Source organism: Dermacentor andersoni, chromosome 2 (genome assembly GCF_023375885.2).
Source record: "Dermacentor andersoni chromosome 2, qqDerAnde1_hic_scaffold, whole genome shotgun sequence".
NCBI lineage: Eukaryota > Metazoa > Arthropoda > Arachnida > Ixodida > Ixodidae > Dermacentor > Dermacentor andersoni.
The window spans coordinates 158535459-158548186 of record NC_092815.1 but is presented as its reverse complement, the minus strand read 5'-3'; the positions used below and the strand labels follow the sequence as shown (position 1 = coordinate 158548186).

Sequence of the window (12728 nt, the reverse complement as noted above, 5' to 3'; positions counted from 1 at the left end):
TTGCTTTGATGGGGCAACAACATCAACGGCTCTGTGCGTCGTGTTCCGTGTTTGCTCATTTCTTGCCGTCCACTGTCTTAGCTTCGTAGTGTCTTGCTGTGTCCCTAACACATGCAGTGCCAATCCCGTTTTTGGCACCAACGTATCACCTTCCCCTCGAGGATTAAGTGTGAAAACACTCAATCCTCGAAAGGAAGCAGGCGCTGGCTCATGTGTGTTTTGTCCTTGCCTTTTCACAAGTTGCTGAAGCACACTGTTTTCTTCTGGACCTCTGAAGGTGTGCATCTATCCAGACACTGCCCTCTACACGCTTAGTCCTCAAGATGGACTTATCTTGGGTGACGGCTGTTGCTTCTGGTTTCTCTCTCTCTTTCTTGAGGTCGTTCTGGGAATGTAGCCTATATATAGCTTGTGCAGTGCATTTGGAGTGTTTATGTTTCAGTTATCTGTCATTTTGTTGTGTTGTCGCCAGATATTGCTCATTCCGTTGTGTGCTGGAATGTCCTTGTATTGGTGTGTGGCCCTCTGTTGTAACACTTTTTTTACAGAAAGCAGCTGCAACTCAAGGGCAGTGGCACATGGATAAAATCACTTTCTCTTTGGTGCATGAAGGTTTACATCGTGTCTATTTATCCCAGACGTCTTCATTGGCATTGCATTGTATATATCTATGCTTCGATTGTCTGTTCAAAGCAAGACGGAAGGGTTATAGAAAGATGGAGAGTTGAATTGACCAACTTTGGACAAACAAGGAAAGGCTTCAGCCCAGAGCAAACATATTATAAAATATGTTTTTGTCAGAGCAACGCCGAGGAAGAGAAGTTGCATTGTTAAAACGTTGATTCTGGGCTGAGGCTTCCCTAGTTCACCCACTGCTGCTGAATTTTTGTCGCTTGTTGAACAGACATGACACATGATGCATTCATTCCCCCATTGTTAGGCGAGTCTTGTAATGTGAACTCGGGTTAGAACCGGAGTGTTCACTGTGAGAGTAGGCGCAACAAGAAAGGAAATAAAGGAATTTGTTGGTCTAATGTAGGGTAGGGAGCAGTGGCCAACTTTCCGCTGGTTTTGCATGTTTTTGTGGAGCATTTTGACTTTATGCTGCACTTGATGCCTTGCCATGTGCCCAGTGGTGTTGGAAGTTGGTGCGGTCAGGATGACCGGAAGCCTAGGTGGCCACTGTAAAAACTGCTACCAGAGCAATAGCAGCACCAAGGACATCAACAGAAGAATCAGTGCAGGCTGCTTCGTTCTAAAAGTTTTATTCACTAATGTTTACAATATAAACCTCTGCGACTGTTGCATCTGTTTCTTCAGCCTTGTTCACGTTGAGCTGCAACAGTGACTTCATATGCTTGCTCCACTCTTGGATTCTGTTCAGCTAACTTTTTCTTGGAAGTGGAAAGAATCCCCAGGAAGTTTTTCTTTGTCCTTTTCTTTCGTTATGCCTGACAGTAATGTAGTAGGCTGAAATCGCACAATGTGAATTTGATTTTTTTCTCTGCATTATTTATTTTGGGTACAATTTGCAAGCTACAGTCTGGCACTGAGCAGGTGCATTCTGCTTATCTATAGGAGCATTCACTGGGACAAAAGGGTGGGGAAGTGCAACACCTGTTTGGTGCTGTTTGATACATGATGCTTGTGAGGGCTCCATTCTCATGTCACAGTTTGCCATGGAATGTAACCTGTTTGCGAAAAACCACACAGGCTGTCGTTGCCCATCAGAAGTAACTTCAGACATGTGAAAGTTAAAGTGAAAATTGTCATCCACCCGAATGTAGCATGAAGCTACGAAGGAAACCCATACAGGTTTCTCAGAAAGAAAGCTTTGCAGTTGAGAAAAAAGATGGCCTCGTCTGGGAAAAATTTTTGCTCATTTGCAAAGGTTTCTTTCTGAGAAACCCTTAGGGGTTTTCTTTGTAGGTTCATGCTACATTTGGGTGGATGGTAATTTTCACTTTCATCAGCCTTCCTCCACCTTGCGGAATCCCGCAGAACTGATTTGCAATATTCATACATGTGTTGTGTCCCATTCACATCCTATATCACAATGCACTTGCGCAGAGCTGGAACTCCATGTTGGCTAATGACTGCGAATATATGGTATATGTGCCAGCGAAAAATAGGAGGGACGTGGGTAGTGAAGTATTTCATCCTCTCGGAACGTACCTGCCTCTGTCGTTCCATCTGCCCCTTTTTGCAGCCAGACATTGTGCTTCTGAGGCCATTGATGAGGCAGTTGTTTATAATTATTTTCTTTAATTGACTGTGCAGCATTTCACAATGGCTTTCCGAATGTAAAATGTGACATGAAAGATGGACGTTATTACATTCCTAAGCATGTACTGCAAGCCAAGAATTAGTCTTATCTCATGCATATGCTGTGCACCCATATGTCTTGCATGCCCAGTCCCAAATAAATTTTTGCCTTCCGATTTCGTTCCTTTGAGCTCCTCTGTTATGTGAAACTGTGCGAGCACTACTGCATTTCTTTGGAGTTTTACGTCCACTGCCATTCCTTTTGCTGTGTAGCGCTTGAGCAAGAACCGCCGCGAATCTCCCGGATCTGTTTCCCACGTTATCGTGCAGGCACGCCAAAGGCGCAGTACGAAACCGTGCTCGAGGTGGCCACCAAGCACTTGTCGCCGGCCAAGCTGGCACTGCTGAAGCTGTCGCTGTCTCTGCGGGCCCACTCGCCGGCCGTCGAGACCTTCCAGCAGGTAAGACGCCGGAAATTCACCAAGGAACTTGCGGTTGACATTTTCTTTCGCACCGTAATCGAAGTCACGCTACTAGTTGCGAGGCATCTGGACCCTGGTCTAAGCAAGGCTGGGATAATGTAGCATTTACATTCTCAATCTATTTCCGTATTTCCACTTCTTCAGTGGTGCTAGCGGCGCTCCATCCATGCTATCAGCTGTGTAGGCCGGCCGTGATCTTTAAGGAATAGAATCGAGCGAAAGGAATCCTGACGTTATGCCGGCCCAGATGTGTACTCGGCCAAGATCGCGACAGGCTACCAAAAGCGGGAGCAGCCGTGGCCATGGTGTCTTGAACTGGCAAGCCGTAGTGGCGATATGGCTCCGGGATACCGAAAGGTTGACGTGGGCGTATATAAGTCAGGCGCTTCAGCTTGACCTGTCGTGTTCTTTCACGCCTTAATAGACACCGCGGTGCTGCAGAATGCTGATGGTTCCGCCACCATGTTGTTTGACCTCGAAACGGAAGGCCCTAGCAGGACCACCACATCAACCAAGTGGTAGTTTCCTTTTTTTTTCTTCTTCTCTGGTCCCGGAATGGAATCATGCTTATGGAAGCTTACGTGCTGCGACATGAACCGTTTCTTCCTTCGGTCCACGTTTCGGCCTCGGCGGAAGGCGAGTATCCCGCCTTCGCCCGGGCGAGTCTTTTGGTGTTTGCCACATGTTCTCATTCTACCCGGTGGCCCTTCTCTGCGTTCGCGATGAAACACGACGCGACCGCTTTACTGTGCAGCACTGGCGCGGGCATAAGGCCGAGGCCGCAGAGAGAGTCCTCTCCTTCGGCTGTGTAATGACGCGGATGAGGTCGGCCCTGCACGGGTTGGTTACGAACTTCGCTTCCCTCATTGCACCACATGTTCGGTCACGGTTAGACGCGTGCTCGCTGACCACTTACGCTGCAGCTTTGTTGCGCCTCGTTGCGCCATTCGGAGGCTGGAGAGCGTCGATCGTGTGTCCGACGCGAGTTTCCTGCTTTGCGTGTCGTGTGTACTTGTGTGACAGTATATGTATATATACAGGGTGTCCCACGTAAGTTGAGCCAAGAATTTAAAAGTGAAAGGCGAGTCGGAAGTGAATTGAACCGAACGCATACTATTCGCAATAGCCTATGGTAACTCAGACAATTTTTTGTTCTCCCGATAACTCACCAATTAGCTAAGTTTAATTACCCAACTTTTTTAATTATTGACTGAGGACCCCAAGTATAATAAGCAGATTTGTAGAGCACCTTCAGGAACCGCCGATCGAGTTGTTTCTTTTACGATACGTCTCATGTAGTCCTTTTTTCAGGGTTGCAAAGAAAGCCCGGAAAATATGAAAAGAAAAAGAAAAAAAAACACGTGGCGAAGCGTTTGCGCAGTGTTGTGCTGTTCTCAAGCGTGCGTTCGGTAAACAAGCTCGGCTACATCGCGACTGGCGACGAGGAATCGGCAGGGCGTTCTATATCTCATTGGCAGTGCTCAGCCAGCAGCATGCATTTTCGCCGTCATCCGACGAGAGCCGACCTTGATCACTGAACGCACGCTTGAGAGCAGCACAATACCACTGCGCAAGCGCTCCGTCATGTGTCTTTTTTTTTTCATATTTCGCGGGCTTTTTTTGCAACCAGAGAAAAAGGACTACATGAGATCGCAGAAGATAACCCGCAGGAGATAAAAACTAGATAGTCGTCGAAGTCATCCTCTTTAGTGTGTGACGAAGGAAGACGGGATAGGCAGGCAGCATTCGTGCGACATTGTGCTCTTGTGGGGAACGGAAGAGCTATACTCCTGAAGGCGCAGTGCCCAGCGGTCCGACCGGCCAGACGAGCTATATATATATATATATATATATATATATATATATATATATATATATATATATATATATATATATATATAATCAGCCTGGTTACGCCCACTGCAGGGCAAAGGCCTCTCCCATACTTCTCCAACTACCCCGGTCATATACTAATTGTGGCCATGTTGTCCCTGCAAACTTCTTTATCTCATCCGCCCACCTAACTTTCTACCGCCCCCTGCTACGCTTCCCTTCCCTTGGAATCCAGTCCGTAACCCTTAATGACCATCGGTTATATTCCCTCCTCATTACATGTCCCGCCAATGCCCATTTCTTTTTCTTGATTTCAACTCATTAACTCGCGTTTGTTCCCTCACCCAATCTGCTCTTTTCTTATCCATCAACGATACTACCATCATTCTTCTTTGCATAGCTCGTTGCGTCGTCCTCAATTTAAGTAGAACCCTTTTCGTAAGCCTCCAGGTTTGTGCCCCGTACTGCTAAGACACAGCTGTTATACACTTTCCTCTTGAGGGATAATGGCAACCTGCTGTTCATGATCTGAGAATGCCTGCCAAACGCACCCCAGCCCATTCTTATTCTTCCGATTTTTTCAGTCTCATGATCCGGATCCGTGGTCGCTACCTGCCCTAAGTAGATGTAGTATTCCCTTACCACTTCCAGTGCCTCGCTACCTATCGTAAACTGCTGTTCTCTTCCGAGACTGTTAACATTTCTTCAGCTTTCTGCAGATTCATTTTTAGACCCACCCTTCTGCTTTGCCTCTCCAGGTCAGTGAGCATGCATTGCAATTGGTCCCCTGAGTTACAAAGCAAGGCAATATCGTGTACATATATATATATATATATATATATATATATATATATATATATATATATATATATATATATATATATATATAAAGCCTACAACAGCGCCAACCAACGAACGTCGTTTCTGTAAAGCATTCGTTATACGCAGCAGGGAACCTACGCATTAAGCCGTGGAAGAAAGGGACGGCTGTGCGCTCTCTCAGAACGATGATTCTTAAATATTCACTGTACAAGCACGATGTCGATGATCATGTCGGCGAGGCCTGGTGCGGACGTTGCGCAGCGCGGTCATGTCACGGCCGTCACGTTCCTTGCTGCCGTAAGCGACTTTCCGAAGGGATCAAGGGAAACCCCCCCCCCCCCCCCCCCATCCGGGACTTTTCGTTTCTTTATCGCATCCTCATCGGGACGCCGCAGCCACGAACCCAACCCGCGACCTCGAGTTGACCAGCATAACCCAATTCATTCGCTCTGAGTCACCGCGGTGGGTGATGGTCTGCCGCAACTCGTGTGTGTGTGTGTGTGTGTGTGTGTGTGTGTGTGTGTGTGTGTGTGTGTGTGTGTGTGTGTGTGTGTGTGTGTGCGTGTGCGCGTGCGTGCGTGCGTGCGTGCGTGCGTGCGTGCGTGCGTGCGTGCGTGCGTGCGTGCGTGCGTGTGTGTGTGTGTGTGTGTGTGTGCGCGTGCGTGTGTGCGTGCGTGCGTGCGTGCGTGTATGTGTGTGTGTGTGTGTGTGTGCGTGTGTGCGCGCGCGCCGAAAATCGTGTTGACATTGGGGTGGCGTACGCCATGCGTATACGTATAGGTAACATATACCTTGCCGTATAACGATGGCTGTGCGAGCAGTTCAGCGTATATCATGCTGCGCACTCGATCGTACGAGGGTATATATGCGGTTACCTCAGGGCGTCTTCGTCAAGGTCAGCTGCGGCATCGGCTCGAACGGCCCACTGGAAACTGGAGGAGGAGGGGGGGGGGGGGGGGCGTATACTATGCCGGCGATTCCTCGCTACGCGCGACCAGTGCGTTCATTAACGAGGGCTCCACGCGAAGGGTAAATCGCCCGTTGTCACTGCACATGCATGGCGTGCGCCGAGCGCGCGACCTTCGCGAAAATCCGTAAGGCTGCCCAAACTGTGAGCATAGGACGCAGCTGTGCCGCTTTTTCTTTATGTCAACTTAATTGGCTTGTGCGCGCTTTGTCTCTCTGTGTGTTTGCTGTGAGGCTATTAGGGTGCACTCGATGCGCACTTGGCTTTGCGTAACCTGCCGCAGATGAATGTGCGTTGGACGTGTGTCTGGCCGTCTTCTTGTCTCTTTGTTTAGGCATCTGTATGATTGAGGAAGTTTTAATGCTGCAGCGATCGCTTCGGGTGGCGAGGCAGCTAGGGCGCTCGCTGCTTAATTCGCAGCTTGCTTCTTTTATTTATCTTTTCTTGTCCGCATCATTCTCTCTCGTATGTAAAGGTCGAAACGGAGCGAGACGGTCGACGAATAATCAGTATGATCAGCCGCGCCGAGCTATATAATCGGGCTGTTTTGACGAGGCACCTTTCCACCGGCGTTGCGCCTCGGTACATAAGAGAGAGAAAGCCTGTTTGAGTCATTTCTTTCTTTTTTTGTGTGTGCATGTTGAATGACGGTGTTTGTTGATGAGAGCCGACACTCGAGCGACTCCAGAGACTCGGCGTCGTTATGGCGCATCATGGTCGACCGCAGCCTCGCGAGATGTAGCGCATGTAGCGCTGCGCGGTATACGATTACGCCGGGGTCCACTGTGTAGCGAGGCACCCGACGCGCATTCAGAACCCGCCAGTTTCGTTTGTTCGTGAGTGCAGAAGCCGAGAAAAATAAATGCGAAGGGACAGATTCATCGACAGGAGATCTACTATTGCGGGTGTGTTAGAGAGTGAGGTCTGAAGTCGTACATATCCAGCAGTCATTCGTTGCTTGCATACCTAACAGCCGTTGCGTTTCGTGTTGATCCATCCTGTATTGTAATGCGCCAGAATAGACTAGAACAGCTGCGCGCCTACGCGCTGTGGAGGAACACCTTATACTGTTTGAGCTGCGCGCCACTCGGAATTGCGTCGGGCTTTCGGTTCCCGAGAGCTTTCCCCGCGCGCGCTGCCGCAGCTGCCTCTATCAGCTGCAGTCTCTCGCTGGGGCGCAGGCTGTGTCGACCCTCGACGCTGGGATTCGTTCGACGACGGCGCGGGCCGACGGATGACACACGGGCGCGCTATGCTATAGCTGTCTCTTCCAGCATAGCCCGCGGCTCGTGTAAGGCGCCGTGGGAATCGCAGGCTGTGTGCAAGCGCTCCCGACGAGTCAGGTGTCCAGACGCCTAGCTCGGAGCTGCCGAAGACACGTCAGCGCCCGCAGCTGGGTGGGAAGAGGGAAAACGAAAAGAGTAAAAGAAAATCCGGCAGATACCACGCCCTGTGGGAATCGTAGTTATGGGAAGCAGTATGGCGGGGAGCCTACCGAGTTGACGAAACGACCATGAGAGCACCAAGATGTAGGCGGCTGTTTCGTGACCTACACGACACGCATGTCATGATATTCATGTCATGACCGGTCATTTATGTTCGTCATGCACTCTTGTCATGCCAATTTTGATACATATCAAGTTAACCAAACGACCATGAGAACACCAAGACGTAGGCGGATAGCTAGATAGGTACTGTCAATGTGGCAAATGTTCGCCAAAAATGCTTCGAATTTAAACAAAACAGGAAGGAAGAAAGGCAGGATGGAAGGGATGAATTAATTAGTGAACGTATGAATTGATCAGAGGCGGCGCCAGGATATTTCCGTAGGAGGGGAGGGGGGGGGGGGGGGCGCATGGGGCATTGCAGAGCGTGATTCTGCATTTTCGTTGGGTGTGTAGAAGTCGCTTCATGACTGGTCACTGGTCATAACTGGTGGGCGATGGGAGGGCAGAAGGAAATTTTGGGAAGTCTCCCCCTCCCTCACCTCCTCTTTCGCTCCCCTTAAAGAGCAGGAGCAGGAGGCAGGAATGAATAACTCTAGGTTGCGTGGGCGAGGGTTATTGGGTGAAGCGAGCTGCGCCGCATATCCGCCGTCCTTGTATTGTCTCCATTTTATGAGCTACGTACGTTATTTTGCTTGCATTTGTTGGAGCCGCTGCGGCGCGTTCCGGTTATAAGTTATGTGCACGCCGTCTCGGGAGAACTTGTCATGCGCAAATGATCGAGAAAAAAAAAAAGGTAAGGGCAAGGAGAAACGAGCTGCACTGTAACACGTGGAGGAAGCGCTCGGTACAGGTTTGGGGAGAACGTCACCAACTCGGCCGTTCATAGAACCTCCGCCAGCGCGGCGCAGGAACCGTTTTGCAGTGCAGCTGTTGAGCCATGCGTATAAGGAAACGAAAGCGCGTACGTTTAATGCGGTGCACGGGCGACGCTATAGAGCTGGCACGGGTAGAAGATTGCTCGCGGAGGGCGTGATCAGCGCGAGCGTTTGAATATGCGCGATTCGTGCCAACGCTTGCAGCCGCTTGGTGGCCCGAAGGGAAGTCGGGGAGCAGCGCTTCCTGTATCTTATGCGGCTAATCGCCGAAGGGACACTGAATAATAATGAACTTCGAGTTACAGGTTGTTCGATGGCATACCCCGATAGCAATGCAGATTATGTCACGTTTACGCGGAGCGAGGACTTGATGCGCCACGACAGACGGAGTGGCGGAGCTTGCCTTTGACGTCATGTATAGATTGTGTCGGCGCCTGGCCAAGATAGGGTGATTGTTTATTCGTAAGACAATTAAGGTTGTGCTGCATTAACGTGCCTTTGAGCGGGTAACTGGTTTGTTGCCATGCATGGTTAGCTCAGTTGGCAGGACGACCGCCGGCCGCTGTGAAGGCTCAGGCTCGATTCCTTGAACGGATCAAATTTTGATTCCACTTCGAAACTTTGTTGGGGGGGTAGTGGGGATACCATACAGGAGGATCTCTTTGTAGGTTCACTACTTTCTGTTAGATGCCAACTTTCCATCGCATCACAATAAAGAAAATGTTCACAACTTTTATGGAATGCTAAATAATGCACGTAGACGTTACCTGTAGAGGAGGCTTTGTATGCCGTAAAACGAAGAACGGGTAGTGACGTCACCTTAATATTCCTGTAGCTCGTCAAGCACACCATACGACTGCAAACTGGTGAGCATCTGTCCATATTCGCGAAAAACAAATCAAGGGGGGGGGGGGGGGGGGGGGTTAAGGTCATAATTTTTTGTAACTTGCTGTCTGCACGTTTACATATGCGCCATGAGATAGCGCATAAATCTTTATCCAACATAATGATAGAAACTACATATACGTATCAATGTTGCATTAACGCCACCATCACACAGCGTAACAAACCGCCAGACAGGCGAGACGCTTAATAACAACTTTCACGTACTTGTATTTGTTTTACCTTCAGCTAATAGCATGTATATATATATATATATATATATATATATATAGACGGGTTATTGCTCTCATAATGAAGTCGCGCTTCTTTTGTTTTTCCAGCACCAAATACCGCAATATTTCGCCAGTGCCGGTTGTAATTATTAAGGTAATAATTAGGAAAGTAAAGTTTCGGGGCTCTTCAGCGTCGTAAATATAAGCGCAGCGAAATATCTCCCGGTGGGGGTGCGGCGCAATCCTATAACCGCGCTTGCGCTATAGTTACGACTCTGAACTGAGCAGTGCTCTTTCGCAAGGGAAGGCGCCACGCACATAACAGGATGCTCGTTCCGGCTGGATCGATTGGCGCCATAAACGTGCCACACCTTTTCTCGCTCGCGTTGAATAACGCCAATACTAAGGCGTAGAGCTGTTCTTGGGCACTCTCCGAAGCAAGTGAAATGAAAAAATCGCGTGCGCCGCCATTTTGACAAGGTATCGCCCTCCACCTGGGGCCGTAACTGAAGGGGACCTGGCGCTAGCGTCGAAAGAGCGTCCGCATTAAAAACAGCCCAGGGCAGCCATGCGGTGTTTCACCCCTGGGCTCCTCTTAGCCAGGCGCAAGGCGAGACACGTGGTCAGACGGCGGCTAGCGCACGCAGCGGCGAGTCACGTGATGGGTTGCCAAGGCTACGGCGCAGCTGCGGTCAAATGAAGGTCAAATTCGCGGCGACGGCGAAACTCGGCTCGACGAGGTTAGTAAAATATTCGCTTTAAAATTAAACGCTTTCGTACGGGCAGATTTAATTGCCCGTTGCGACGGTCAGATAGTGTATCTCCGCGAAATTGAAGGCGACTATACGTGCGTGGAGAGCCAGCATTGAGTACGTCTAAAAAAAGACAGCATGCAATAGTTCCAGTCTAAAATGAAGCGTTTGCTTCGGTTAGTGTGAAATTTTATGTGCAGGGTGTTCCCCGAATTATTTCCGCCTCGCCGTATAGCTAGCATGCGAAGACGACAGCTGTCGCACGGTCATAACTTTTTTTATTTAAAAAAATCTGGATTGTCTAAAAAAAAAAAAGCACCGTGTATAAGCCGTAACTTGGCATATACTGTTTTGCGCATGGTTTCTCAGACACTCGTTTAGTGCGGCATCTGCGTTATTGAGTTGTGATTCATTTGTGTGTGTCTGTGAGGATGCCGCTGCTGATGTGGTCAGTTATTTGCTTGGTTTGTTTTGAATGTGCTTGACGATTTTCGTTATTGTGAATTGTCCCTTCCTTCAACATAAACTTGGAAGATCGGTGCTTTGTTGTTGTTAAAGGAACACTAAAGAGCAAAATGATAAAGCGAAATTAAAGAGAAAAGGCTCGAAACTGAGAGACGGGTGGCGACGCCGACTTGGAGTTCCCGTACCAGCTGTACACGTGACTCCATAGATTTTGACGGCGTCTGCCGTATGGCCTAGTTAATTTTTTATCGGTAAATGTGGACTGCATTGTGTTCTACAGGAGCCAATCAAGGGCTCAACATGGCAAGTTTTCAGGAACTTTCGCTAAGCCAACTCGGTCCAAATAAGAGAAAATACTTTGAAATCCGGGTCGTACGCTGACTTACCGGCATTGAGGCTTTTGCGCGAAATTAAAAAAAAAGGAAAACGGTACTTTGACCTTCATTTTCCACTCGTATGATCAACACCCGTTAACGTGAAATTAGCGACCGTAGAGTTCTGAAACAATAATTTATCAGTCTAAACTGATCGACTGTTTTGGTTTAGTGTTCCTTAAACTGAACGAGCGGTGCTTGACATGCCGTGAGCGATGGCGAGTGTATGGGAATAATAGGAGTCGTACGTGTCTGTGTCAGAGACGCTGTCCGAGTTTCGGTATATACTATAGTCCTATAAACGAACGCCAGCTGCCGTGCGGCGAGAGCTAAATTAAGAAGTTCCAGCTGCGCGTAAATGCGGCGGACGCGTGTGCCTGTCGGCGATGTTACGTTGGTTGGTGAGAATCCGGGAATGTAGAGAATGGGGCAGGGGAGCATAGAATTAACGGGAACGCCTACGTAGACGTAAAACGTAAAAAAAAAAAATGTGCCGTTTGAGCATATGGCATATGTGCTGCTCATTCGTAACCCGAGCCGCGTGCGCCAGCGATATGTGCGGCACGAGTGTGCAGTGGAAGCGAATGTTGTGTGTCCTTCGTCACCTTCCTTATGTGACTGTGCCTCGGAGAAGAAAAAAAAAATACATACTGTTAAGCAACTGGAGTCCAGGTTTACACCATGCTCCTTTTTTAATCAGCTGACTTGGGAGCAGACGTAGATGCAGTGCCGCCAGCGACATGCTCCGATATACGGAGCTGCTTGAAAAATGAATCTCTCCTCTAACGACAGTATACATTCGAGCAGACGCCGGATGTGCGCCTGATTATTGGTTTATAGCCCAGGAATCGCGAATTATTATAGAAGTAAGGGGCGGCGCGGCCGGCTTCCCGCCCGGCGAGGTCAAGGAATACGAAGGCTGGAGTCTAAGCGCGTTCCTGATCACACCTGTGGTTAAGCATATATGACGTATCGTTAGGTCTTTGTGACGGCATGTCGTTTAATCGTCGCCTCCCGACGGCGGTCAGACGTGCCGAAGTGTAGTTCGCTGACCTTAAATGTCGCAACCGCTTCACTCGCATAATTGGAAGCCGCATCGCGTCAGTTCCCTTCAAGTTGATCGTCCGCGAGCTCGTATTCCGCAACTTTTTCAGCCGTGCACGTGGAATGAACCTTCTCCGCCGCGATCGTTGTCAATACGCGTTCGGCAATGAAATCTGCTGGTGCATGTACGCAGCCTTGTGCTTGAACCTCTGTCGTTTTAGCGGTGCGTAAATTCCCACCCCTTGTGTAACGCATTCCTTGAGGTAGGTCTGCTTATGCATTGAAA

At 49.1% G+C, this 12728-nt stretch overlaps 1 protein-coding gene across 6 annotated transcripts in view; it reads left to right on the top strand.

The window, feature by feature from the left end:
- The window catches only part of Uggt (UDP-glucose-glycoprotein glucosyltransferase), a 183484-nt gene that overhangs the window by 29745 nt on the left and 141011 nt on the right, over positions 1 to 12728 (top strand). For all 6 annotated transcript variants that reach the window (XM_050187367.2, XM_050187370.3, XM_050187369.3 and 3 more), the window contains exon 4: positions 2596 to 2726. In XM_050187367.2, the coding sequence (XP_050043324.1) occupies positions 2596 to 2726 (131 nt within the window). The remainder of the gene's footprint in view (positions 1 to 2595; positions 2727 to 12728) is intronic.